At 52.6% G+C, this 24,901-nt stretch overlaps 3 protein-coding genes across 6 annotated transcripts; 2 read left to right on the top strand and 1 right to left on the bottom strand.

Moving 5' to 3' along the window:
• The first annotated feature begins 222 nt into the window (after positions 1-222).
• NOTO (notochord homeobox) lies at positions 223-7,554 on the top strand. Its single transcript, XM_082356413.1, has 3 exons — positions 223-827; positions 3,294-3,508; positions 5,323-7,554. The coding sequence occupies exons 1-3, from the start codon at positions 395-397 to the stop codon at positions 5,479-5,481; spliced, it is 807 nt and encodes a 268-aa protein (XP_082212539.1). The 5' UTR covers positions 223-394; the 3' UTR covers positions 5,482-7,554.
• A 41-nt stretch (positions 7,555-7,595) lies between these two features.
• Positions 7,596-19,427, top strand: SMYD5 (SMYD family member 5). Of its 3 annotated transcripts, XM_082356385.1 has the most exons (13): positions 7,597-7,748; positions 11,472-11,580; positions 12,352-12,491; positions 12,933-13,054; positions 13,436-13,505; positions 14,102-14,206; positions 15,033-15,095; positions 15,303-15,373; positions 15,689-15,795; positions 16,189-16,245; positions 17,097-17,191; positions 17,859-17,929; positions 18,032-19,427. In XM_082356385.1, the coding sequence occupies exons 1-13, from the start codon at positions 7,653-7,655 to the stop codon at positions 18,177-18,179; spliced, it is 1,254 nt and encodes a 417-aa protein (XP_082212511.1). In that variant the 5' UTR covers positions 7,597-7,652; the 3' UTR covers positions 18,180-19,427. The 3 variants fall into 3 exon arrangements, 2 of the variants coding, with proteins under 2 accessions (XP_082212511.1, XP_082212512.1); XR_014234646.1 differs by lacking the exons at positions 17,859-17,929; positions 18,032-19,427 and adding an exon at positions 16,635-16,770 and having other exon boundaries at positions 7,596-7,748; XM_082356386.1 differs by lacking the exon at positions 16,189-16,245.
• A 478-nt stretch (positions 19,428-19,905) lies between these two features.
• PRADC1 (protease associated domain containing 1) lies at positions 19,906-23,993 on the bottom strand. Of its 2 annotated transcripts, XM_082356429.1 has the most exons (5): positions 23,812-23,985; positions 21,754-21,854; positions 21,117-21,226; positions 20,669-20,836; positions 19,906-20,443 (listed from the first exon to the last, which is right to left on the bottom strand). In XM_082356429.1, exons 1-5 carry the CDS (start codon positions 23,876-23,878, stop codon positions 20,323-20,325), a joined length of 567 nt encoding a protein of 188 aa, XP_082212555.1. In that variant the 5' UTR covers positions 23,879-23,985; the 3' UTR covers positions 19,906-20,322. The 2 variants fall into 2 exon arrangements, with proteins under 2 accessions (XP_082212555.1, XP_082212556.1); XM_082356430.1 differs by lacking the exon at positions 20,669-20,836 and having other exon boundaries at positions 23,812-23,993.
• Positions 23,994-24,901: the final 908 nt, after the last annotated feature.

The following is a 24,901-nucleotide window of genomic DNA, read 5'->3' as shown; positions in this document are numbered from 1 at the left end:
AACATCCATCTACACTGGCAGGGTGGCTCGCCCGGGATCACCAGCAAGTCACAGCGAGCTCAGGGTCCTTTACCCGACAGCACGGGCCGGGGTTGGGGGTGGGATTTTTTTTAATGCATAAGGAGGGAGGGCGCTGGGGCACACCGAACTTTGGAACTTCGCGGGGTCGGCTGCGCCCGGGAGGCGGCGCCTGGGCTGCGGGAAGAAAAGGCCCGGCCAGTCCGGCCCCGCCCTGTCCAATTTAAGAGCCCTCGCCGGCAGCTGCGGCCGTTCCTGGACAGCAAGGCTCGCTCCCTTATTTAAAGCAGGTGTCCTCACTCGCTTCTCGCGCTGCCCACACAGCCCAGAGGCCCCCGGCTCCCCTTTCTGCGCCCGTCCGGGCAAGGGCCGCGCCATGCCCAGCCCCGGGCAGCGAGGCTGCCGGCCGCCCGCTACCTCGGGCGCCCGGGTCCAGCGCCCGCGCTCCATCTGCTCTCCCGCGCCCGCGTCCCCCGCGCCCGCGTCCCCCGCGCTGCCGCGCCGCTCGGCAGGCCCAGGCCCACCCCGTGCAACCGGACGCCTCGAGTCCTCCTTCTCCGTCGAGGCCATCCTGGCCAGACCCGACCACCGTGCGCCCGCCGTCTCCCCTCTGTCTGTCTCCGCCGGCGCCGCCGGGGGCCTCTGGACCGCGCCCTCCCGGCCTCCCGCTCCGGTTCTGCCCGGCGCGTGCCCGGCGACGTGGCTGCCCGCCTACCTGAGCGCGGGGCTCGACCAGCCGTGCCCCCGGCTCCCGGTGCTGCGGCTGCGCGCCGCCCACTTCTGCGGCCTCCAGGGCCTCGGCGTCCCAGGTACGAGGTGGCGGACGGCCGCGACGGTGGGCACAGGGTAGAGGAGAAGTCCCCGAGGTTGAGAGCCACACACGGTTAGAGTGGGTGGAAACGCTATGACCCTTGAGCCTGCCGTTGATACTGGGCGGAGAGAGACACCGGGTGGGAGGCTGCCCGGCCCGCCGCTGAGGTGGGAGAAGGTGTGTGTGGTGAGGCGGGTGCGGAGCGAGAGGTGAGGGCGGGCCAGAGGGGGCTCGGCAGACAACCAGGGCCAGCGCAGGGTTGCAGGGGGCCCAGCCCCGCGTCCCTGGACGAGGGATTGGTAGAGGCCCTTGCTGTCTCCCACACCCGCTTTGGATAACGCTTGGTGGCGGAGGCTCTTGCCCAAAGCGGCTCTCGTCGCGAACCCAGGGCCCGGTCTTAGACGGGAGAAGCGGATGCTGCCGCTGGTACCCTCCAGCGAGGAGCCGTAGGGAGTTAGCCGACCCGCTTACGGCCTCTGCTGCTCACCTCTGTGGGAGCTTAGGTTCCGCACTTCACTGCTCTGCGCCTGCTTGCTTATAGCTCCTAGAGTGGTACCTTGGGGCTCTGGGCCCTGGAGCGCAGTCACTTAAATCCCAGCGAGACTGTAACCATTGAGGTAACTTTCTCCTCTAGCATTAACATCCATCTACACGAGTTTCTGCCGTTTTTGGCTATCTGGTTCATGTATCCGCGTGGTTCCCATGAAGGAAAACAGAAGCGAAGTTAGTGCAAGCCTTATTGACCCATACCAACATCCTTGTAAGACAATCTTACCTGGTTCCTACTTCCTGGGTTCCCCCCATCCTGCATCTCCTCAACTCCCTTCGGCTGGCATTTCTCCTAACCATGTGGGAGAGAAACACTGGTCTCCCAACCCCATCCAGATTCGTGCCGCTGAATGAGAGCCACAGCCCTCACTCCAAGCCACCTTTTTCTAACATCCCCACACACCTGAGGTTTGAATTGCAGTTTACTACTTTGTATATGGTTGTCTCATTTTCAAGTTAGTTTTTGCATGGGTGTTACATCCACACAGTTCAAACTTCAAAATGTTAACTAAGATATAGTATGGAGGAGAGTTTCCTCTACCACTCCTGTCCCCCAGCCACCTGGTTCTCCCCACCCCACAGGCAGCCAGACACCAGTTTCTTTATCCTTCCAGTGGTATTTTATACATATTTAATACCTGCACACATGTATATATGTGTGAAAATAAATACATATATACATACATACACACACACACACACATTCTTCTAACCCCCATACTAGACACACTGCTCTGCACCTTACTCTTTTCACTTGACCATGTATCAGAGATTTTTTCCTTGTAAGTCCATGCAGAGCTTCTTTGCCACAGAATGGTCCATTGTAAGGCTGTACCATATTTTAAATCTGGCCCCATTGATTATTTTTCATAGTTTGCTATTAATGCTTATGTTTATGGTAAGCCAGGTGAGCCCAGTGGTTTGGGTCTTGGGCAGCCAGGCCTCACTCCCTTCACTGGGGCAGTTTCGTTTGCCAGCCCTGGAGCCTCCCCAAGGCTAGTGGGAGCTAGCACTGCGCTTGCCAGGCCTCTGTCTGGAACACTTCCCTCCAAGCTAGCCCAAGGGCTCACTTCCTCACTCCTTTGGAGTTATGACTCAGGTACTGCCCCTTGGCAGACCAATCTCCATCTCTGCTGGCCCACAGCTCTATGAGCTGAAAAGCACCCTTGTGTGCATTAGAAAAGGTCACCCCCTAACTTCAAGCTGGCACAACACCTTGTCAGGCAGGAAGAATTGGCCTGTGGAGAGTGGGCAGAATTTCAGACTCCACTTACCCTCTCAGCTGGGTACCTGTGTGCAGGGCATAAGCTATACATAGTGGCCCTGTTCAAGTGTCAACTTAGTGAGGTGCCTACCTTTCTAAAGATACAAACTATCCCCCCTCCCCCTCCCACACATTTAACCCTGTCCTTCCCTGCTTTATTCTTCTCACTGGCGCTAATCCCTTTCTGACATACTCAATATTTTACTTATTTGCCTTTTTTACTGTTAGGGATTTTCTGTTTTGTCCTGGAACCATGCCTGAAACATAGTAGACATTCAAAAAGTTGAATGAACGAAAAGGATGAACTCTCACTCTTTGTTGAGAAGCAGGTCTCTTCTCTGCTCATCCCATAGGGTTTTCCTGAAGTAGCCAAGGAAAGGAAAGGAGAGATGGAGGTTTGGCATCTCCTCTTAGGGCCAAAGATTATGCCACTCACTTGAAGAATAATGGAGGCCGAAGCGGTCTCACAACACTGTCCCTTCTTTCTCATTTGTTTTACTTCTGCGCAGTCTCTTCCCACCCTGTCTTCTTGCTGTGTTACCTGGCCAAGGGTAAGACAGGGCAGTGGAGCTGTGAGCTTGTCCTCTCTCCTCTAAGATGACAAGCTAGGGGGTTACCGGCTAACCTCTCCTCCTGCTAATTGCTCTTCAGGCTTGGAGCTGGCTCACTGCCTAGGCCTCTGGGGTCCTCGAGACTGGGCCCAAACTCAGGACCTTCAGGACACTGAGAGATCCCAAAAGAGGGTTCGAACCATGTTTAACTTGGAGCAGTTGGAAGAGTTGGAGAAAGTGTTTGCAAAACAGCACAACCTAGTGGGGAAGAAGAGAGCCCAGCTGGCAGCCCAGCTCAACCTTACAGAGAACCAGGTGAGAGCAGGGACTCCTGTGGGGCCCGGGCTGCACCTAGGGACAGATACTACTCTCTCAAAGACCCTGAGTGGGGGCTGGGAGGAATTTATGGGCCTTCATCCTCTGTGCCAGGCCGATGGGGGAGACAGGCCCTAACCACTGGCACACTCCCTTCCCTGTATGATGAGAAAAATAGTCCTATTTGAAATCACATTATGGAAACAACACATGGTGTTAATCTAGAACTTAATAACGTAATGTTTCCATGCTAAGTAAGGAGCTGACAGTGAAATTAAGTAGGTATTCAAGGGACTAAATATTAAAAATAATAAACATTCCCTTGACCCCATATTCCCCTCTGGCTACTGCATCATCTCTCTGCTCTTTTCAGAGGCAAACCTATCAAGAACTGGCTATGTTCTCTCTATGTCCTCACCTCCCATCTACTCCTTAACTCATTGCAATGTGAATTCTTTCCCTACCATTTCATTGAACCTTCTCATCAAGGTCTCTAATGTCCTCCATGTTGCCAAAGTCAACAGATGCTTTCCTTTCCTCATCTTACCCCACCACTCAGTACAGTCAACCACTCCTTCTCTTATGAAATACACTCTTCTCTTGGCTTCCACACCAAGACACCACACTCTCTTGGTTTTTCTTCTGGCTTTTTGGTCCTTTCTTCTTGGTTGCCTTTGTAGGCAACTCTTCTCTAAGTGACCTCAAATTTTTTTCCTCGCTAGCTGATTTAATCTATCCCCATGGGTTTTAAATACTATCTGTAAGCCAATGACTCCCTAATTTTTATCTTCAGCCCACCTCTCTTTCCTGACTTGTACATCTACCTACCTTCTTGAGGCCTCCACTTGGATGTCTTGTGGGTAGCCATTTTAAACTTCAGTCAGAACCTCAATTCTTGATTTTATTTTTCTCCCCAAATCTCTTCCTTTTCCCACACATGGCACCACTGTCCACCCAGTTGCTCAAAATACTTAGTCATCCTAGATTCCTCTTTCTCTCCCACTTCCAATCCATCAGCCAGCCTTTTCACTTCTACCTCCAAAATACAACTGGAATCATTTCATTTCTCTCCATTGCCCCCAGTTCCAAATGGGACTGTTTTTCTCATCACACAGGGAAGGGAGCCTGCAGACCCAGCTCTCGCTGGATCCCTGCAATAGTCTCCCCAGCTGTCTCCCCAAATCTGTTTATATCCATTCTTCACACAACTGCCAGATGTGCAATTTACTTGACATGTAAATAGGACTGTGTTGCATCCCACTTAAAAGCTCGAAGTTGACACTTCTAACCCATGGCCTTCACAGTTTCCCTTCCGTTGCTTTCCCCTCTCTCAGATGTGTCTGCCATGCTCTCCTGCTTTTTGGTCCTCAGACGCTCCAAGCTTGGTTCCCCTGCCCTGGCTTGCTTTTTTCTCTGTCCCCATCGGGCTGGCCTCTCATCCTCTGAGCCTCAGCTTAAGTGCTGGTTCTTCAGGGAGGCTCAAACCCCTGTTCATACCCCCATTTGTGTTTATACATTTGTCTCCATGTTTGTTATTAGTCTCCCTCCACTGGACTATGAGCTCCATGAGGGCAGAGACCATGCCTCTACTGCTCACTATTATCACCATCACCTAGGGTGATGCCTAGTTCATATCAGGAGCCCAATAAATATTTGTTGAGTGAATGAGTGGTGACTGGAATTAGAGGGAAGGGTGTGCTTCCCTTAGAATGAAGAGTAAATTTTGGCCAGAGAGGAGTGGGCACTGTGGGAATGGGGGAAGCAGTGGGAACTGCTGGTCACATTCTGATCTCTTCTCACTGCCTCAATTACAGGTGAGGGTCTGGTTCCAAAACCGCAGGGTTAAGTATCAGAAGCAGCAAAGGCTGAGACTGCCAGCTGCATCTGCCATGGCTGCCTCCCCGGACGAGCCCTCCAGCAGCTCCAACACCACCATCCAGAGAGAAGACGCAGAGTCAGGAGTGGACAGCTGAGGACTGGGACGGAGGCTCAACCCAAGCTGTTTGGGCTAGTTCTTCCTGAGGGCACCAACTGGACCTCCCTGTTCCAATTCTTAATGAAGAGCTTGTCAGGTCAAAGGGCATCAGGGGAATCTGAACTGTCAAGCAGGGGCCCCCCTTTTCTATATCTACCCCTGGGAGCTGTAATAATGCAAATGATCATGGGTACAGACTTTGGCCTTCAGCTATGTCCTTGGCTAAGTTACCGAACTTCTGAAGTTTTTTTTCCCCACCTGTATAATGGGTATGTTGATAACGTAGACCTCCCAGGGCTGAGATGATGTCTGTAAAACACTTATAGTGTGCCAGGCTCAGTACTAAGTGTGCAGTAACTATTAAGGCTTATAGGTCCCCTTCACCTGTGGGAGTAATACCTCACCTCTGGCTTCTCCAGGGATTAATCTTTGCCTGGCCTGGCTGTAGACGAGAGAGGGCCTCCTTGAATCAGTATCTGGGCCAAGAAGACTCTTCCCCATTGGAGATGGTGGAGTTGAGAGCAAAGAAGGAGGGGCAGACCATTTAGCCCACTTCCTCTCGCAGAATTTCCCAGAGTTTTCTTATTTTTTCTGAACCGTTAACACTCTCAGAAGGAGCTCAGGCCCAGCTGCCTCCTTGGAGCAGACATGCTACCCTGAACACCATCTTTTTCCGTCTAGCTACTTGACTTGACCCCCTATCCATCTTCATACAGAGTAGAGAGATTTAACTCTGCCTTTGCCAAAACTGGCATTTTGTCATAAACTCTGCTGTATTATTATTCCCCTGCTTCACAACCAGTTCTCATGGCTCCCATTCCTTCCCAGGAATCTACTCAGCTTCTTTCCAAGAAGCGTTGCTGATAGCCTACTCTTGTGAAACCTGCCACCAACATTTCCAGAGCTAATTTCTCTAGCACTCCACATTCCCTGGCGGGCTTCCGTTGAGGGTATTCATTTAAAACACATAATGACTTCTGGGTGTTGAGATGAACTGGTGGAAGGAGGACTGCCCTGCCACCTAGTGGTGAAAGAGGGCATGGTCCACACTGCTCTCCAGAGTTTTCTGAGGAAGGAAAGGCAGGGAGCAGGGGTGGCCTTGGAAAAACCACCTGCCGCCAAGGCAGTTGACCATCGTCTCCAGGACCAAGCTGCAGCTGGAGGGAGGCCAGGGTCCAGCTTCAAGAACCCTCCTGTTCCTGTCTTCCGGGAATTCCTTCCTAATGCTGGACCCAGTCAGCTCTATTAAAGGAACACAGCTACATCTGCCTCTTCCAGGAACCACTGGCTCACTTTTTTTTTTTTTTTAAATCACCAGCAGTGACCTATTCAGCAGTTACTGGGCTCTATCAAATCCCTAAATGTCACCATGAGACCGCAGCAGATGCAGACACAGGTCCCTTTTCAAGTAGCACAGAATCAATTGGAGCACGAGGGAACAAACTGAGACATGGTGGTCAGGCTTGGCTGTGGGGACAAATGTTCAGGTCAGTCCTGAACAAGAGAATAGGTCCCTCTCCGGTTGTCAGGACAATGTGCATCTGCGGACTCACTTCTGCATACAATTTCACGGGTCCTTAGACCCTCCAGCACCCCCAGGCTACAAGGTCCCTACGCCCTGAAGAGTCTGAGGAAGACACACGTCCAGCTTGATCTGTCGTAGGACAGTCTGCCCCGCTGCCAGACTGCCTAAGGAAATAGGAAATCTTGCGCCGTACTTTGTAGGATGGATAGGTGGAGTAAGCTAGTTCTTCCCTTCAGGTTGAGGGTCAGAGAGGATAGCAGTAAGTCAGCCCGTTGCTGTCCCACCCCATGACTGGGTCCAGAGAGCGCTTTACTCAAGACGGACCACTGGGTGGCAGAGACAACAGACACAAACGTGAACTCGGATACAGGTACACAGATCAAAACTACACGCACACGCAAGCTCTGGTACTGGCCACGAAGATAGAGACAGAGGCAAAACTGCGCAAAGGCAGGCCCAGCTACACCCAGTAAACGAACTACTTAACCTACAGATACAGAAACCAAAAAGATCCAAATTAAGACCGGCTAGCGCGCAAACCCTCGCAGCCTCGGGGACACTCACGCTGGGGTCGGGGCCGGTGAGGGGCGGGGCCTCCCGGGTCGAGGCGGGGTCAAGGGTCAGCAGGCGGAGGTACGCCCAAGATGGCGGCCTCCATGTGCGACGTGTTCTCCTTCTGCGTGGGCGTGGCGGGCCGAGCCCGGGTCGCCGTGGAGGTGCGCTTCGTGAGCAGCGCCAAGGTGAGGCCGCGACGGACCGTGCCGGGGTCCCCCACCCCGCCCGGCGTTGGAGACAGCCCCACCGGACCCCACGCCTGGAATCTAGAGGCTCCTCTGCCGCTCGGACGCTGCGGCCCGTTCCCGGCTCGGGGCCCGGGGCCTCTCTGTCCCCGCGCGCAGGGTTCCGGGGCGGTCATGCGGTGGGCCCGAGCCCGCTGAGTTTCCGTGCACGTCCCCTGCCCCCGTGGAACCGGGCCTTTCCGCCAGTGGGGCCGGGGAGCGCCAGGCCGGGGGACGTTACTTCTGGGTCCTGGGAGCTGTGGGCGGGACGTGCTGGGCAGGGGGAGCTGCAGTACAAAAACGCGTGGGTCCTCAGGGAACTTTCTGAGTGAGATTTGGGTGGGGGTTGAGGGAAAAGGCCAGGACACTTCACGAAGGGTCTTGGAGTGTTAAGGAGTTTGGACTGAAGCCCGTAGTAGCACTGAAGGGTTTAAATCAAGAGGGTGACATTTTGTTGTTTTATTATCGTGTTTTAGAAGTTCATTGTAGAAAAAAAAGCGCATGTAAGGAAAGAGAAGGTAAAACACTCAGAATCTTATATTTGTGCAAATATGTGCATATTAAAACGGTATTTCTAGAAACTGCTTTTTGATGCAGCAGTAAATATTTCAATATCAATAATGCTACATATTAATTTTTAAGAGTTGAGTAATAGTCTGTTTTATGGGAGGACCACTGTTCATTCAACAACTGCTCATTTATGGACCCTTATGTTGTATCTTGTTTTTCAATCCTGAGGTCAAAGATATTGGAGCTCAGTGACTGTGCACACATCCTTTTGTTCTCACCAGCACTGAGTATTTTCTTTCTTGGTTATCTTTGCTGGTTGATATGTGCAAAATGATATCGCTTTGTTCTCATTTATATTTGTTTACTAATGAGGTTGAACACTTTGTCATGTGTAGTGGCTGTGTGTATCCTTGGTCCTTGCCGTAGATGTCAGCCTTCTAGTCATCTGTCTCCTGCTCTCAACATCATCGTACTCATCCAGTTCCCGAACCTAACCTTCCACTGTCCTCTTTTCACTCCAGCGGTACCTGGAGCATTCCTCTCTTTCCGTGATAAATCACCTCCCATATCCTTGGCCTCCTCAGCTGCCCACAACTCCATCTCCACCCCAAGGCCTCCAGTGCTCGTCATTGGCTCACAGTTTGATGGTGTCTCAGTTCCATCGCTCCTAGCCTGCAGAGATATTCACCTTTACTTTCACTTCACCCCTATCTCTCAGGCCCCTCCTTTTTTTACTTCTTCCCTCTTACTTCATCACTTCAGCCACTCTCCTTGCCCAATTGTCCTGTCCTAGCCTTCTATCAAAATCCCAGCTCTGGAAGAATGAGCTGGCTTCCCTCTCCATGCCTACAACTGATCTGCTGCTGCAGAAGAATCACATACCCAGACCTGGTGACAAGATGGCTTATCCTGGGCTTTTTGCCTCTACATTCATCAAGTGAGATTGGTTTGTGATTTTTTTTTTTCCTTTATGGTATCTTCCTTAGGTTACCACATCAAAATTATGCTTGTTTGTTTTTTGTTTTTGTTTTTGTTTTTTTAATAGAGAAGCTTTCCATTTTTTCTCTGTTATTGAATAGTTTAAATAGCACAAGAATTACTTATTTGGTTTGAGACAGCTGGCTCATGAAACCATATAGGGGCGTCACATGGGGGTAGTTTTTGACCACTTTCTCTATTGCTTCTATGGATATTGGCAGGAGTGATTTCCAAAATTTTACCAATTGCTATGCCAGGGACATGACCAGTCAGAACAGAAACCTGACCAAATATGGTAGATGTCAACCGGGATGCTGTACTAATGCACATCAGGCAGGTATTGGCATTGCAAGTCTGTCTTGGCTTTCTTCCTTTTGAATTCACTTTTGGCACTTAATATTTTTCTGGAAAATAATTTAATAAAGAATTAATTTACTACATAGTCTTAGATTTTTTGGTACAATCTTTTTTTTTTTTTAAACTTAAACTTTTCAAATTGGAGATAACTTTGCATAGTTTGTACCCTTTCCATTCAGGTTCCGTTCTCTCCAATCTTCTTGGTAATATGAATTAGAGTTGTTTTTCTTGAAATACTTTATATGTTTGGGGGATAAGTGGTTTCATAGAGGAACAGCTCTGATTCTTTCCTTTGCTTTACTAAATATTTCCTACATTTGGTCCTCCAGAAAGAGGGAGAAAGAGATCAATATTTATTCAATATTGAGATTTGAGATTGTCAGAAGTAATGTGGATACCTGTCTATATCTTGTTGTCCCACAGAGGAAGGCCAGGTTTTCATTTTGCTGGGTGGGTCCCAGGGGCTACTAGGCATGGAGGTGGGCTTGTAGAAAGACAACCAGGCTGCATCCACGGCTTTGCCAGTGGTTTTGTTCCAGCTGTCCCACTGTACCATATTAGAGCTCCCAGAGTTATTCACAGGATTGAGATTTGTGGCTCACGGGGTGCTCAGGGCCTGTCCAGGTCTATACATCCTGCTGCTCTGATTTTGGGAGGTGCCCCTGTCTATCCAGAGTGCCAGTGCAGAAGGAAACCGGGAGCTACCCAGGAGGCCACATGACAGGACACTTCACTGCTGTGTCAATCATTTCCTTTCTCTCTCTTTTCATGACAGTTCACTGTTGGCAGGGGCACCACTCTGTATAGTGGGAGAAAGTGCCCAGCTGGGCCAGTAACTGCCTAGGTTCTGAAGCTGTCTCCTGAGTCCCTTTGCACATGGGAGAGATGGCAATTCAACAGTTGTTTTCTCATCCTTCATCCCGTACATATCTACAGTGCTTTAGACCAGTACTTCTCATTTAATGTGCATATGAATCACGTGGGCATCTGCAGCTGATTTTAACAATGCAGATTCTGATTCAGCACGTGTGGAGTGGGGCCTGAGATTCTGCATTTCTAACATCTCCCAGGCAATACCCATGCTGCCCAGTCCATCACTTCACTTTGGGTAGTAAGGAGCTAGAGTTCATGAAATTCCTTCACCTGTGCTATATCATTGCATCCTGGAAACTACCTGGTAGGTATTATTATAATACCCGCTTTTCACATGGTAAAAAAGTGAAGCAACTGGCTCAAAGTTTCACAGCAAGTTAGCATTAGGACTGGCGCTAGGATTAGTCATTCCTTTCAGTGTAACACCTGAGAACTTGTTGGGTACCAGGTACTATGTATGCTAGGTGCTGTGAGTACCCAGCTGACCAGGGAAGAAGGGCATATTCTCCCGCATAGGCCTCTCCCTCCCGTGGTGTAGGATTTCTCTGCAACCCTGAGGAGCAGCTTCACGACCAGGATCCTGGAGGGGCACGTGGGTGACTCAGAGGAGGCCGCCCTGTACCAGTTCCTGGTACTGGAGGCTCCAGCCTGCTGTGAACCTTGGCCCTGCTCTGGCCATCCTAAAAATTCTCCTCTCATTAGTCTGATACGGCTGATGTGGTGGCTCTCTTCCCATCCCAGGCCCTCTGCTGCTCCCCCTCCTGGACAGGCTGGTAGAAGTGCGACTGAAACTGGGCAGAGCTGCATTTCCAGAGGAGGCAGTCACGGAGGGTGCCGACCACGCTCCATGAACCCTCCTGAGGCAGAGGCTTCTGACAGGAGGGAAGCACGTGGGGGTGAGGAGCCCCTGAAGCTATGTCCTCTGTCTCTTCTTATGGCCATCCTATTCCTTCTCTGCCCTCTTAGGGAAAGGGGTTGTTTGCCACACAGCTGATCCAGAAGGGGGAGACCATATTCATCGAACGGCCCCTGGTGGCTGCACAGTTTCTCTGGAATGCACTTTATCGCTACCGAGGTGAGCACATCTCACCTACTCCTGAGGGCTGTTGGGCCCAGCAGCGTTTGCGCATGGAAGAGAGTACGTACATCCCTACCAGCTGACGTCTCTAGGACTCCAGGTGTTGGGAGGAAAGTGCGACTTCCCTTGGAGAGCTGCACCTGAGAACCATGCCTCTGTCTAATCTCAGGCCATTTGCGGCTGTAAGCCTGCTGCAGAGAGGTTCTTCCAAAGTGCTCCCTGGGGGAGGATTGTCACTCAGGTGGAACTCAGTGTGGCCTATACTGTAAGGTACTAGATGTCGTGCTGAAGGGGTCTGTGCCAAAGTGGAGCCCCCTACGAAGAGGAGACCCCATGCCCCTTGGTTAAAAAAGGCTGTTAGGGGTCGGAGACAAATAGGACGCTCTTAGCTTTGCCAGTCACGTGCTTTTTTCACACTTTTCTTGGGCTAGAGAAAAATCTGTGAAAGGAGGGTCACTCGGCTCCAGAATGTGGGGAAAGCCCAGTTTGGGGGCTGGGTGGGGAGCCCCGTAGACTAAGTCCCATCAAGAAGCAGAGGGAGTCTGCCGGGATGGGTGGGGACTCCGGGGAGGGAAGAAGGCATCATCTATAATGCGTGTGAAATTCATTCATTTAACATAGTCATTCATTCACTCACTGCTCAGACTTTTATTGAACACCTTCTCTGAGCTAGGTGCTATATTAGCCCTGGGGATATTGCTGTGAAAAGGGCAAATGCGGCCCCTGCTCTCAAGACACTTAATTGTCATGTCTGGCTCTCTCCCCCAGCCTGTGACCACTGCCTTCGGGCACTGGAGAAGGCAGAGGAGAACGCCCAGAGACTGACTGGGAAACCAGGCCAGGTTTTGCCTCACCCTGAGCTGTGCACTGTGCGCAAGGACCTGCACCAGAATTGTCCCCACTGCCAGGTGAATATCCCTGGGGGCTAAGCTGAAGTCCTCTCTGGGGAGACAGGAGTGAGGACAGACTTGGTCATGGCCCTTGAGAGCCCGAATGTAGGGAAAGACATTAAAAAGACATTACTGTTCCAGTTTCGTCCTCTCTGTTCCAGTCCCATTGTGTAGAAAATAGGCTTGGTGGGAGCTTGCCCTCTTCCTAGGAGCCTGGCAGGGGCCCTTCCCTGTACCTGAGAAGCAGTCTCTCCTTCCCATGGTTTTACAAGCCTGGGTCAGGTGCCCCTCTCACATGCCCCCAGAGCACTGTGTGCTTTTTCATCTCATAATACCACTGACTACTGCTTAGGGGGTATTTGTGGAAGGAGTGCAGTTAGAGGAGGTGAGACCACATGGGTGTCTGTGCCTCACCCCACTGCCAGATCCTAGGGTGCTGACCTCCACCTCCCCTAACAGGTGACGTACTGCAGTACAGAATGTCTACTAGCCGCAGCTGAGCAATACCATCAGGTCCTGTGCCCAGGCCCCTCCCAGGATGACCCCCTGCATCCTCTCAATAAGCTGCAGGAGGCATGGAGGTAGGTAGCATTTCCTCTCTTCTTTCCTTTATCCTTCCCTCCCTGCCTGCCTTCCCCGTGCTTAGTGGATGCAGCCATCTTTGTTAAGTTACCACCCCCTAGATTTTTCCTCCATTCTTAGGGCTGAACTATCACCCATTCCCCCTGCCTTAAATCTGAGCCGCCAGTCCCACCATTCTCAGCATTTTACGCACTCCCAGAAAGAGCCCCATTAAGCCCATAGGGGTATAAAATCCTGCCCAAGTCCTTGCCAATGACTTTCTCTCTTTGGTTATAGATGAGATTGGTAGGAAAGATTCTCTGTAGTAATCAGACTGGGCGTCCCTGAATTCAGCTACTGGGGAGGGAATTTCTAGGCCAAGCCTTTTTCTTTCTCCCCAGGAGTGTTCACTACCCCCCTGAGACTGCAAGCATCATGTTGATGGCCCGGATGGTGGCCACGGTGAAACAGGTGAGCCCACCTGATCTTCTCAGGGAAGCTGACTCCGGCCTCATTCAACCCTTGGCCTCAGTTTTCTTCTCACCTTAACACTCTGGCTTGGATACAGAGTTCCTTCTGGGCTTCCCAAAGGAGAGCTGCTTTCTGTGTAAACCTTAGGAGTAGCTAACCATAGATCTAGCAGGGGAAGTGGGGGCTCATCTTGCCTGTGGTCTGTGACCTATGGGTGACTTCCTGTGCAGCAGCAATTCATATATAAGCACCACCTTTTCAGGATTGTGTCTCTTAGATAAAGCGAGAGAAGCCACTCTGACCCCTTTAGTATTGTTGCTCCTCAGCCTCATTCTGTTTTCCCAAGTGTCGTGAACTGGCTAGGTTGGCACCAGCTGCGGAAGATGGTTGGGTGTGGGCAGGGTGTGGAGGAAGGGTCTACTTAGAAGCTCATGTGTGATGGTGTTTCTCTGAGGGCAGGGGCTTTAGAATGACAGCTTACTCCTCCCACACGGGCAGGAGTGGCAGTAAAGAGGAGGGTATCCGTGAGTCCATGTGTGCACAGGCATGCGTGAGCATGTGTGAACCTGACCCTGAAGTATATTTGTTCACTGCAGGCGAAGGATAAGGATCGTTGGATCAGGCTCTTCTCCCAGTTCTGTAATAAAACGGCCAATGAGGAGGAGGAAATTGTCCACAAACTCCTGGGGGACAAATTCAAGGTTGGTCTCCCCACATGACCCTCCCACCGCCCCCCAGTAGCCTGGGGATGTCCGTGGCTACCTAAGGGAAGCTCCACATTTGCTGCCTTCCCAGCCACAGGAAGAAGTTAGAGCCTGGGTCCAAAAATCTGTTCAGAGACTTGTATTCCTGCCGCTATTTAACTTCATGACCTAATGTGGACTTAAAATTGGGAAGTGGGGTGATGACAGAGGATGGAAGGGCTGGGTGCCCTGATGTGGGAAGGCAGGACCCCATGATAGGATTCACAGTGGGCGAATCAAGTGTAATGGAAAATGGAGGGCTGGGGGTTCCACAGGGTCAGGGAGCGGTGTGAAACAATTTTAGTTGCCAATGTACTGAGCACTTGCTTCAAATCAGAGTTACACATTCTCCCTGAGAATAGCAGACTTCCATGCAGGAGCTGCCTGAAGGTGGAGGTAGGTGTGTGAAAGGGCATCTGGGGTGGGCCTTCCTGCACTGAATCTGGGGAAAGGAGGGGGAGGGTCAAGCTGGTCTGGAGGCTGGGGCAGGGAGCCTGGAGGGTGGTGGTGAGGACAGAAATTCTAAGCCAGGCTGCCTCCGCCCTGCTGGTACAAGGGCTAGAAAATAGGGAGGAGTTTGGGGTTCGCTACCCTGGGTTGGAACAGGCCAGAGACTGCCAAGTCTCTTGGAGATAAGGATTCTGTGGCTTTCCTTTGCCCCCAGGGAAAGCTCGGTCTACAGAGCTCGCCCTCTTCCTTCCCTTACGTGGTCTTCTGGGCCCTGCCTGGGTGCTAATGGGAAATCCCCAGGGATGCAAGTCTCTCCCTGCTTCCCCTAAACCAGGGCCAGCTGGAGCTTCTGCGGAGACTCTTCACAGAGGCCCTTTATGAGGAAGCACTCAGCCAGGTGAGTGTGGGGAAGGTGGGACCAGTGGCCTCCCAGTCACTCCAGCTCTCCAGGAGCAACCAGGTCAGCGTCTCCTACTGGGACAGCTAAGCCAGAGCAGACCTGGTCTTCTGGAGTTGGGATGGGACTGACTCACAGCAGACTTCCACAACAGGAAGAAAAGCTAGTGGCTGTAACCCGAGTGCTCTTCTCCCTTTCTCCCCACAGTGGTTCACTCCAGATGGATTCCGGTCTCTCTTTGCTCTTGTTGGGACCAATGGCCAAGGAATTGGGACCAGGTTAGGAGGGAATGTTCCAGAGCTGTTGGACTTGTCCCTCAGGGCTGGGGTGGGAGATGGACTGAGGAAGGTAGCCACATCTCTTTTCAAGACTAGGGTGGGGCAGGGTGTGACTCTGGCCAGAATGCTGGACTAAACTCAGTGGTGGAGGTCAGAAAGACTGAGTCTTGGGAGCATTTGGTCTGTTGGGGAAGGACACACCCACCCACCCCCACCCTCCCCCCGGAGAAAGAAATGGACTTAACTTGCTTGGAGTGGGAGAGCCCTGTGAGCTGGGCCTCTTCCTCTCCAACCATGGCTGCCTGGGACCCCCAGCTCCCTGAGCCAGTGGGTCCATGCCTGTGACGCTCTGGAGCTGAAGCCTCAGGACCGTGAGCAGCTGGACGCCTTCATTGACCAGCTGTACAAGGACATCGAGGCAGGTTGGTGAGATGGAGCCTTGGCCTCACCCAACTTTGGAGACATCCATCAGTTAGGCAGTGGACACAGTCTTCCCCCAGGCAGCTCTGAGTTCGTGGTTGGGGAAGGTAATCCCTGTGTGCCTATGGGAAGCTTCAGATCTGTCTGCGGGACATACAGGAGAAATGGCTCCGCGATCTGTGCAGAGGCTTGATGCTGGGGGTGGGGGAGGGCCGGACAGTAAGGTGGTACCATTTATAGGAAAGCAAGGCTTGCGCCTCAGAGAAGCAATTTCAGGTAAAATAGTAGTGATTGGGTGGCAAGACAGTGGAGCCACTGCCTGTCCTTATAAGCCTAGTTCCCTTTTCCCACCTATAACGTGGATGCAATAACATCTGCATATTACTGTCTTACAGCAACTGGTGAGTTTCTTAACTGTGAAGGATCTGGCCTCTTTGTGCTGCAGAGCTGCTGTGAGTCCCGGCATTGAGAAGGGGTAGCGTCACAGCTGCAGTTCATCTCTCTTGGCCCCTTCTGGGCTGGTAGAGTTGAGTCTGGGAGTGGGGTTAGGGCTGAGCTTCCTTGGGGATTTCCCCTCAGCCTTCTCCTTCCATTATTTTTTCATTCATTTATTGGACTCTTGTGCCTTGATATAAAACCTTCCAGTGGGCTAGGCCCAGTGCTAAGGCAGGGCACAGAGCTCTGATTCTTGCAAAGGGGAGCCTGGGTTTTGCCCCACCACTGCCCTGTGAGCTTTGGTAGGAGAGTGTTGTGATAGCCCGGGAGGAGCTCAGGCTGGAAGGCAGTCTCATCAGCACCTGATGGAGGGGGCAGAGCCAGCTCAGACTGTTGTCTTTTCCAGATCCCAGCCTCCCACCCTCTGCTCTCCTCACTGCAAAACCTTCCTCCCAGGCTCTGGGGACACTACTCCTCCCAAACTAGGCTCTCAGAGGGCCTGGCTCAGCTGTTACCAGACATCCAATAACAGACAGGACTGAGTTAAGTGGCCTGGCACGGGCATCCCTTTCACAGCCCTGTCCCTCCCTTTGTGAGACACTGGGAATGCATCTGAGGATCAAGTTGACCAGTGAGGAGAGAAGGGGCAGTCATGGCAGGAGGGGAGGGGAGCGATGCGGGAGTGCATTAGTGCCTGTGCTCTTCCGGAAAGAGCACTGGACAGGGATATAGGAAACTGGGGTCCCAAGACCTGCCTAGCCCTAGCAGGGATCAGAGAACAAGGAAAGATGGGACCCAGTGCTCTGCACAGTTAAGGCTGTTATTTTTATTAGTCAACAGTCCTCATTACCTGCCTCTCATGACCCAGGCAACCACAGCTGTGTCCCCAATGCAGAGACCTCCTTCCCAGAAAACAACTTCCTTTTGCATGTCACCGCCCTGGAGGATATTAAGCCAGGAGAGGTGAGGGGGCCAGTAGCTGTCGGGGTGGGTGGGCAGTGGGCCTTGCAAGTTCTCTCCAGGAATTGGGAGCAGCAGTGGCTACAGTCCCAAGTTCAGGCTGTTGGGTTGAATCCCCACATGCTCCAGGACATGAGTCTTCCCCATGAGTATACTCTAACCCCACCCCACTTCAAAAAATAACTCCAGAAAGCCTCAGAGCAGTGTTTCAGAGACAGCTGTGTGCCTAAGTTCTTGTCCCCAGCTATCTTTTGATCAAGGAATCTGCAGCATCTAAGGAAGCAAGACACGGCCCTTTGTAGCTTGGACTGTGGGGTGCTAGTGTGGGTTTGGGGCCCTGGCTCTTAGAGCTGTGCACGGAGCCTGGCTGAAACTTCTTTCAGGGCAAGTAGCTTCACACCAAGATAACGTCTGCCCCAGCCACAGACCTTGGCCATGGCCCGAGGCCAACCATAGCCCCCTGTCTCAGACACAGATTGTGAAAGCCTCATAGTGGCCTCTGCTGTGAGCACAGGGGAGTGGATCAGGGTGGCCTGCTCCTTCGCTGAAGGGCAGCTCTGGCTCCTGGGGATGGGGCAATGGTTGGACATAGGGCAGAGGCTGGGGAGGCCCTAATGCCATCTGTTAGAAAGCACAGACTGTCAGAGCCCACCTCTCTTCTGCCCGTTAGGAAATCTGCATCAGCTACTTAGACTGCTGTCAGCGGGAGCGCAGCCGCCACAGCCGCCACAAGATCCTCAGGTGCCAGCTGGGGGTGTGCTGGGCTGCCGGGCTCTGGGCTTCTCCGTGCTGGTGGCTGCCTAACTTTGTACCCTCACCATCAACCCCCCCAACCCTCTGCAGGGAGAACTATCTGTTCGTCTGTTCCTGCCCCAAATGTCTGGCAGAGGCTGATGAACCCAACATGACCTCTGAGGAGGAGGACGAGGAAGAGGACGAGGAAGGAGAGCCGGAAGATGCTGAGCTGGGGGATGAGATGACTGATGTGTGATGTCACCCTGCCTAGAAGTGGTCCTACCCCAGACCCTGCCAGAAGAGGGGGCCTTGCCCCAGAGCAGAGGCTTGGAAGGAACTCCCACTCCTGTTGCCTGCTTTCCCCCCATGCCAGCTCTGTTTCTTCCAGAGGGTAAGACAGGCTGGACCCTAGGCCCTCCATCTCCCGCCAGACCTCATGCCCAGGACACTGCTGCTGAGCGGCTCAGGCTCTGCGTTGTCACTGAGCCTCTCAGAACTGGCCTCCCCCTGAGGTACGGGGGTAAGTGGCTGGAACCAAGGTCACGGCCTAACAGTGTTTCTTCCCCTTGGCCCCATGGCCCCGCTTACTCATCCACCTGAGGCTTCACCCTCCCCAACTCACTGTTGGTGGGGGGGCGGTTGGGTCACAAAGTGGCAGCCTGAGAACAGCCTGACTCCACTGAAGAAGAGAGGGGGTTAGACACCCTTAGCCTCTTCCCCACTCGCACAGCTGGGAGAGGCAGGAGGGAGGAACTGGGCCTCCAGAGTACCTTCCCTAAGGCTTTCTGCGGGGCAACACCGAACCAGGGGGATTACCTCCCTCTGCTCACCTCCCCACACCCACCATTTCCACATCTGGGGAGTAGAGAGTCTCCCCAGACAACAGACTCTGTCCTTATGCCTTGCCTCTCAGGCCCTAGCACAGTGGCTGGCCTCACAGGGTATGGAAGAGGTCTCTGCCTCCCTTGGGAGGGACATCATCACCCCTTCCTCCCCCCTCCTCCCACTGAGGACTCTAGCAGCATGGCTGAGCTCTGGGGGATGAAAGGCCGGTGCTCCTTAATTTAGGATGTCATAGAGTCTTCTAGAGCATGGGTCAGTAAGGGGCTCTCCTAGTCTCAATCTCCGTCTTTAGGATCCCTGCAGAGGAACATTGAAGTCTTCCAGAAATCTAGGAGAGCTAGGCTAGATACTCAGATTAGCCCTGACTGTGTCCCTCTCCTCCCCAGATTAGCACTGCCCCTTACTCTTGGGTTGGAAGCTGTGGAAGTTATAACCCATCACCTGCAATTCCTTTCTGCCTACCTTTCCTGAGGGGCCTGCCACATGCCCCTGCTGAGGGATCCCAGGGAGGGCAGGTGCCGCCCCACAGGCCCTTTCCTGCATCATGAGCCAGGTGGAATCTGCCTGTCTAGCCTATTGGGTTCTTAATCCTTCACAGCAGCCAGCACCCCCTCCTCCCCACCTGCCCACTGTTCTCAATAAAATATGAGTGGTGACAGGCCTTTGCAGGAATGCTTTGTGGAGAATGGCTTGACAAGCTGCTCCAGGAAGGCAGCAGTCACACAGGTGGTGCAAAAGTGCATAGGATAGAGCAGGTGACGGCAGGAGATGGGAGCTCCAGCTCCCCAGTTTGGGGTCATCCCTGGTCTTGCCTATACTCTGCTGTGCAAATGTTTCTAAAGTCCAAGAGCAGGGCTCCTCTGAGGCCCAGTGTGGGTCCTCAGTACCAGGCTACAAGATGGGGCTTTTGCTCAGGGACTGAACTACAGCTTCCCAAGTTTTTGAGCAGGAGGCTGTTGTGATCCAAGATTAGCAATCTGAGCACTGGTCCTAAAGGGCCTTGGGCAAGTCATGTATCCTCTCTGGGCCTCAATTTCCTCCCTTCAAAACAAGAGCATGGGACCAGATAAGTGTTTGAAGGCCCCTCCCACCCCTGTGTGCTTTTACTCTAGGACACAGTTACAACCCTGATGAGAGGCTTTATTGCTAAAAAGTCAGTGAGGGTTTATTATGTAGTCCTCAAACACCAGCTCCTTATACCATTCCAGCAACTGCTGTGAAAGACCCTGGGTGGGGAGGCTGAAGCCAGGTGGGATGTGACAGGTCTCAGATGGCTCTCAGACCACCTGCTGTTGGCCCCTTTAGTTCCAGACCCTAGCCCATAAGACCTGGGGCCTGGCTCTTGCCTCTTCCCATAGCATGAGACAACTTAGGAGCCCAGGGGAGGGAAGGCCAGTGGTGTGGCTTCCTTCAACTTAGCCAAGGCCCAAGCCCTTTTCCTCTATCTGGCTCCCCCAGTCCCCAGATGCTATCCCCAAGTCCCAAACAGCAGAATTCCTGGATTTTCCCCTTCCCAGCCCAGAGTTGCTTATGGCTGGAATGTAGGACCAACTCTTCTACCAGAAGGTCCAGGGCGGTTGCAGCAGCTCAAAGGTGGGGATGCTGGTGACATTGACTGGGATGGAAATGATGGCCCATGGCAGCCCATGCTGTTCCAGGGAGCGGCGGATCATGTAGCTGGGAGAGCATGAAGAGAGGTGGTGATGGTCACTTTCCTGGCACCCCATCCTGCCCCACTGTCCCCATCACTCTGGGAGTTCCAGAGCCTGAGGACTTTTTTGGCCCTCCAACCAGGGCATCCCAAGATGAGGCCTGTGGGTAGGGACTGGTGATTGCCCTTGACCTCCCCGAGTCATGGCACCCAGCTTGGTGCTGATACAGCCAGAGACAAAGAGCCCTCACCCATCTCGGCCAAGCAGGAAGAGGGCAGGGATGTCAGCTGTGCGCTGGGTACTGTCTTGGATCATCTCCACGTAGAAGCTGTCATTGTCAACTGCGTTGTCAGAGATGATCACTGCCCGCCCACCGTGCTCCTGCACCACCCGGGTCTTGGAGAGGAAGGAGCAGCCCCTGGAAGAGGTGGTGATGAGACCAAAGGAAAGGCGGGGTCCTAGCTCTCTGTTCCCCAGACCACCACCCTGGGAAGATGAAAGGAGGGCCCTGGAGGCTTTTCTATAAAGGCTCACAAGTAAATGGCCAAAGGCTTGGATAATCTTAAGATGTTTCTTAAAGACCCTTAAAAAGATGAATTATTTAAAAGCAGCTATTTCAAAGCATCACCACCAACATTGATCTCAGAATCTACCCTATGCCTGCCTTCCCCTTGTGCCCATGCCTGTCCGCTCCTTACCCCCTCTCCACCAGAGCGATCTGGTCCTGGATGAAGAAACCGTTGCTGAGTTCCCCGCAGGCCTCTGAAGGTTCAGCAGGGACAAGGTGAATCTGCTCATACCTTGTATGCTGAAAGACATTTAGACAGGTGAGAGTGTGGGGAGACACACCTGCTTTAGGACTGGGCTGACCATCCCATGTTATCAGCTTCTCACAAAGTGTGAGGGAAATGAGGAACGATTTCTGTGTACTGGACACTTGAGCATTTTTACTTAATTCTCACAAAGGTCTGTCTAGTCCTATCCCACCCTGCCTTTCCCAGACATAGGTAGGGAAGTTGGTATGGACCCAGAGAGGGGAAGTAACTTGCCTTGAGTCATGTTGTTCAGAGGTGGAGCTAGCAGAGCCCTTGATTTTTCACTACTTCGTGTCCCTAAGAAAACAGCTTTTCCCTCTGTGGTGCCCAGGTCTGTATTATACCCAGAGGAATAGCTGGAAGCCCTTCCTGGCTCTGTAGCCCCTGGAAGACAGAGCTGGATTCTGCCCCCTTCTCTGTCCCAGCACTCAGGTATGGGTTGAAGCGATGAGGGTCACCTCAACTTAGTGTGGGGAATGTGGAGACAGGATCAGAGATGAGGGGGCCTCCCTGAACTTACAAAGATACCACCAAAGTCCTTGGCAGGTGTGGCTGTGAAGATGTATCGAATGTCCCCAGGACTCAGCACTTGAAAGTACAAATAATCATGGATGCGTAAGCCTGAAAGGTAAAATGTACAGGTGAGAAGGCTCCAGGGAAAAAAGCTGGTTCAGGTTCAGATCATGGACCCCATGCCTTCAACGGGGCTGGTTAAGGTCTGGGCCCAGAGACCCAGCTTCATCCAGTTGGGTCTTCCAGGTGGGTAGGATAGATGGTCTCTACCCTGGAGAGGATAGAGTTGATGCAGACAGAGTTAGTAACCCCAGAGATTTACAGCTATTGCTGCTGCTGCTTACACAGGTGAGCCAGGAAGACAGAACTCCAGTGTTAACCTCTCTGAGGGTTAATTCATTGATCTTTGCTCTGAAGCAGACTTGGGAATTTCAAGATGGAGATGTGGTAGCCTGCGTACAAACAAGCTGTCACCAAAACTTAAAAGTTGACTCTGGTTCCACTGCCATCCCCCTAGTCCAGCCACTATCATTTCTTGTCCTGGCTGTTGCAGCTTTTTAACTGGTCTATCTTAGCCTCCATTTTTGCTCCCTACGGTCCATTCACCCAATAACTGCCAGGGATTTTCTTAAAACATCTTAAAGCAAATATCATGTCACCACTTCAGTACCCTTCAATGACTTCCCTTTGCACTTAAAATCTAAACTTAACTCTGGTCTGCAAGGCCCTGCTTGATCTGGCCCTCCAACCTCATCTCTTCCTATGTTCAAGCTACACTGCCCTCCTTTCAGTTTCTTCACATCTCCAAGGCTTCTTGCAAGTTCCCTCACCCTATCCCCACCTCTACCCCTTTATATGGCTCACTTCTATTCATCCACCAGGTCATAGCTTAAATGTCACTTTCTCAGAGAAACCTGCCCTGTGACTGCTCTCCCCTTATGCCCATTCAAAATGTACTTTTTCTCCAGTAACATTTCTAACATCATTTGTAATTATACAGTATTTATAATTTTTTGTTTATTGTCTATCTCCTGCACTAGGACAAGGACCTAAGTTTGTAACTTCATTCAATACTGTATCCACACTATCTAACATAGTGGCTAGGATACAGTTGGTACTCAAAAAGGTTGTTGAATGAATGAACAACTATTTCCAGCTCCACTGCTTTGAGGAAGGGAATTGCCAGAATAACCAGATATTTCTGGGGTGTGGATCTCTTCAGCACCAAAGTGTAATGTTTTACCTGAACTTAAGTCCCTGGTTTCCTTAGCCCAGAGAGACTGAGGAATGTGAAAGGGTGGAAGTTGCTGCCACAGGTCTGTTAGTCAATCAACAAACTATCAAGTCGCTACTGTGTGCCAGAGCGTTGGGATGGATTGTGGCTTTAGCTGTCCTTTTCTACTGTCCAAAATCAGCCGCCAGGTAGAGCTCCACTGGCTTGGCACTGGGCTACATATATGGCCTTTTATCCCGGGAGTGGAGACTTCCCATCGGGTACAGATACACTCCCAAGGAAGCTTTCCTGGATTAGCACTAAACTTCCCCTCCTCCCCACACACATCTTTGCCTGGCCTTTGCATCTGCTGATCTGTATAAATCAAGCGTAGGTATACACATGTGCTCACGTACGTATATGGGTGTATGTTTATGTTCTCGTGTAGGTGCAAACAAGTTGGGTGTGTACGTATGTGCTAGTGCCTGTGAACCCACGTGTAGCAACGTGTGGCCCCGTTTATGTATGTGAGTGCTCACGTTATCTCCAGCTTGTAGTATCGCTAGTTGCTCCTTGTTGCTCGCCCCCTTCGCCACCTAAGTCAGCGCTAGTGGGGGTAGGGGGAGTCTTACTTCGACGTGGGGGGCTGAGGACTCACAGCCCAGCCTCAGACCGCACCCAGTTCATGTCCCTGGGGAACCACTACCCACCCACTCCAGGCGCCCGTCTCTGAACCTGCCCTGCTCCGAATTCCCGGGGTCCCCAAGGTGACCCGTGGCCCCCGGCCCGAGACGGGCTTAAGCTGGACCGCCAGCCCCGCCCTGAAGCGCAGCCCCGCCCGTTGCTGCTCACCGTGGGCCGCGACGCACGCGGGGAGCCAGAGCACGAGACAACACCAGCCCGCGGCGCCGGCGACCATCTCCAGGGCCCGGCCCGGCGCCGCGCTTCCTCCAGCCGCCCTGCAGCGCGTAGCTCGCCGGACTTCGGCCTGACAGCTGCTCTGGACTACCGCCCCCAGACCCGCTCACGCCGCCGGTTGGCGCACCGGAACGAGGCCCAGGGCTGATTGGTTCTGACGCCTGCTCGTGTAGCCACATTTTCCGCCCCTGTGCCCGCCCACTTCCTATTGGTGGAGCGAAATGGGGCCGAGGAATGATTTGTTTAAACTCTTAACTGCAACTGCCGTCCCCGCCCCAGCATTTCTCAGATTGGATGCGACTCCGTAGGACCTCGCTGGCTGGCGGGGCGGGAGAACTGCAGGTGGGAGATCCGCAGGACTCGCCTCAGCCGCCGAAAGTCTTGGCCAATCAGCTCGTGCGGTCTCGGCCGGATCCTTCCTGTGGCCGCTTCGCAAGACGACGATTTACCTTCCCCTAGTTGTGCTTTCCTCCTTCCCATCCCCTCTTTGGGAAGGCATTCGTCTAGCGCCCAGGTGGTCTCCGGCGATCCCCGCCTAGTTCCACCCGCGCTTGCGCTCTCATAGTCAGTAGGCTCTGGGGACATAGACTGATGTACACGACCCTCGAAGCTCTGCCCAGTGCCCAGCCAGAAAACGAGCATTGGGGCCAGGTGCCCGCGCCTGTTTACCTACCATTTACTGTACAACTGTGATTTTGGACACCTAACCTCACAGCCTCAGTTCTCTCATCTGTAAATTGGTCATGATTTCAGTACCATCGCGATAGCGTTGTGAGGGTTAAATGAGCTCACGTCAAATGCTTACTTAGCAAAAGCCTGTTTCGCAGTCAGCGTTCAATAAATACTTGCGTTTATTGCATTCCTTGGGCTGGCGTTTGAGGGGAGAAGGGAAATGGAATTAGAGTTAGTGGGTGACGCGGGCCAAGCAAGGATCCTACATGCTCAAAAAGAATGGCACCATCGAAAACCGGCGACTGTTCCTTAACCACTGCTTATCGTAAGAGCGCCAGCGGAGGCCCAGCCT

The sequence above is a fragment of the Balaenoptera borealis genome (genome assembly GCF_965194805.1).
Source record: "Balaenoptera borealis genome assembly, chromosome: 15".
Classification (NCBI taxonomy): Eukaryota; Metazoa; Chordata; class Mammalia; order Artiodactyla; family Balaenopteridae; genus Balaenoptera; species Balaenoptera borealis.
The sequence above is the reverse complement of the archived record's forward strand: the minus strand, read 5'-3'. Positions and strand labels throughout refer to the sequence as shown.

Bases quoted from the DNA above. Each gene is read 5' to 3' on its own strand.
- SMYD5 (XM_082356385.1), top strand. From the start codon at position 7,653: ATGGCGGCCTCCATGTGCGACGTGTTCTCCTTCTGCGTGGGCGTGGCG. The intron at 13,055-13,435 runs GTAGGTAGCATT...CTTTCTCCCCAG, and splicing joins AAGCTGCAGGAGGCATGGAG to GAGTGTTCACTACCCCCCTG. The intron at 15,096-15,302 runs GTGAGTGTGGGG...TTCTCCCCACAG, and splicing joins ATGAGGAAGCACTCAGCCAG to TGGTTCACTCCAGATGGATT.
- NOTO (XM_082356413.1), top strand. From the start codon at position 395: ATGCCCAGCCCCGGGCAGCGAGGCTGCCGGCCGCCCGCTACCTCGGGC. The intron at 828-3,293 runs GTACGAGGTGGC...ATTGCTCTTCAG, and splicing joins CCAGGGCCTCGGCGTCCCAG to GCTTGGAGCTGGCTCACTGC. The intron at 3,509-5,322 runs GTGAGAGCAGGG...CCTCAATTACAG, and splicing joins TCAACCTTACAGAGAACCAG to GTGAGGGTCTGGTTCCAAAA.
- PRADC1 (XM_082356429.1), bottom strand. From the start codon at position 23,878: ATGGTCGCCGGCGCCGCGGGCTGGTGTTGTCTCGTGCTCTGGCTCCCC. The intron at 21,855-23,811 runs GTGAGCAGCAAC...TTTACCTTTCAG, and splicing joins CGCGTGCGTCGCGGCCCACG to GCTTACGCATCCATGATTAT. The intron at 20,837-21,116 runs GTAAGGAGCGGA...CACCTCTTCCAG, and splicing joins ATCGCTCTGGTGGAGAGGGG to GGGCTGCTCCTTCCTCTCCA.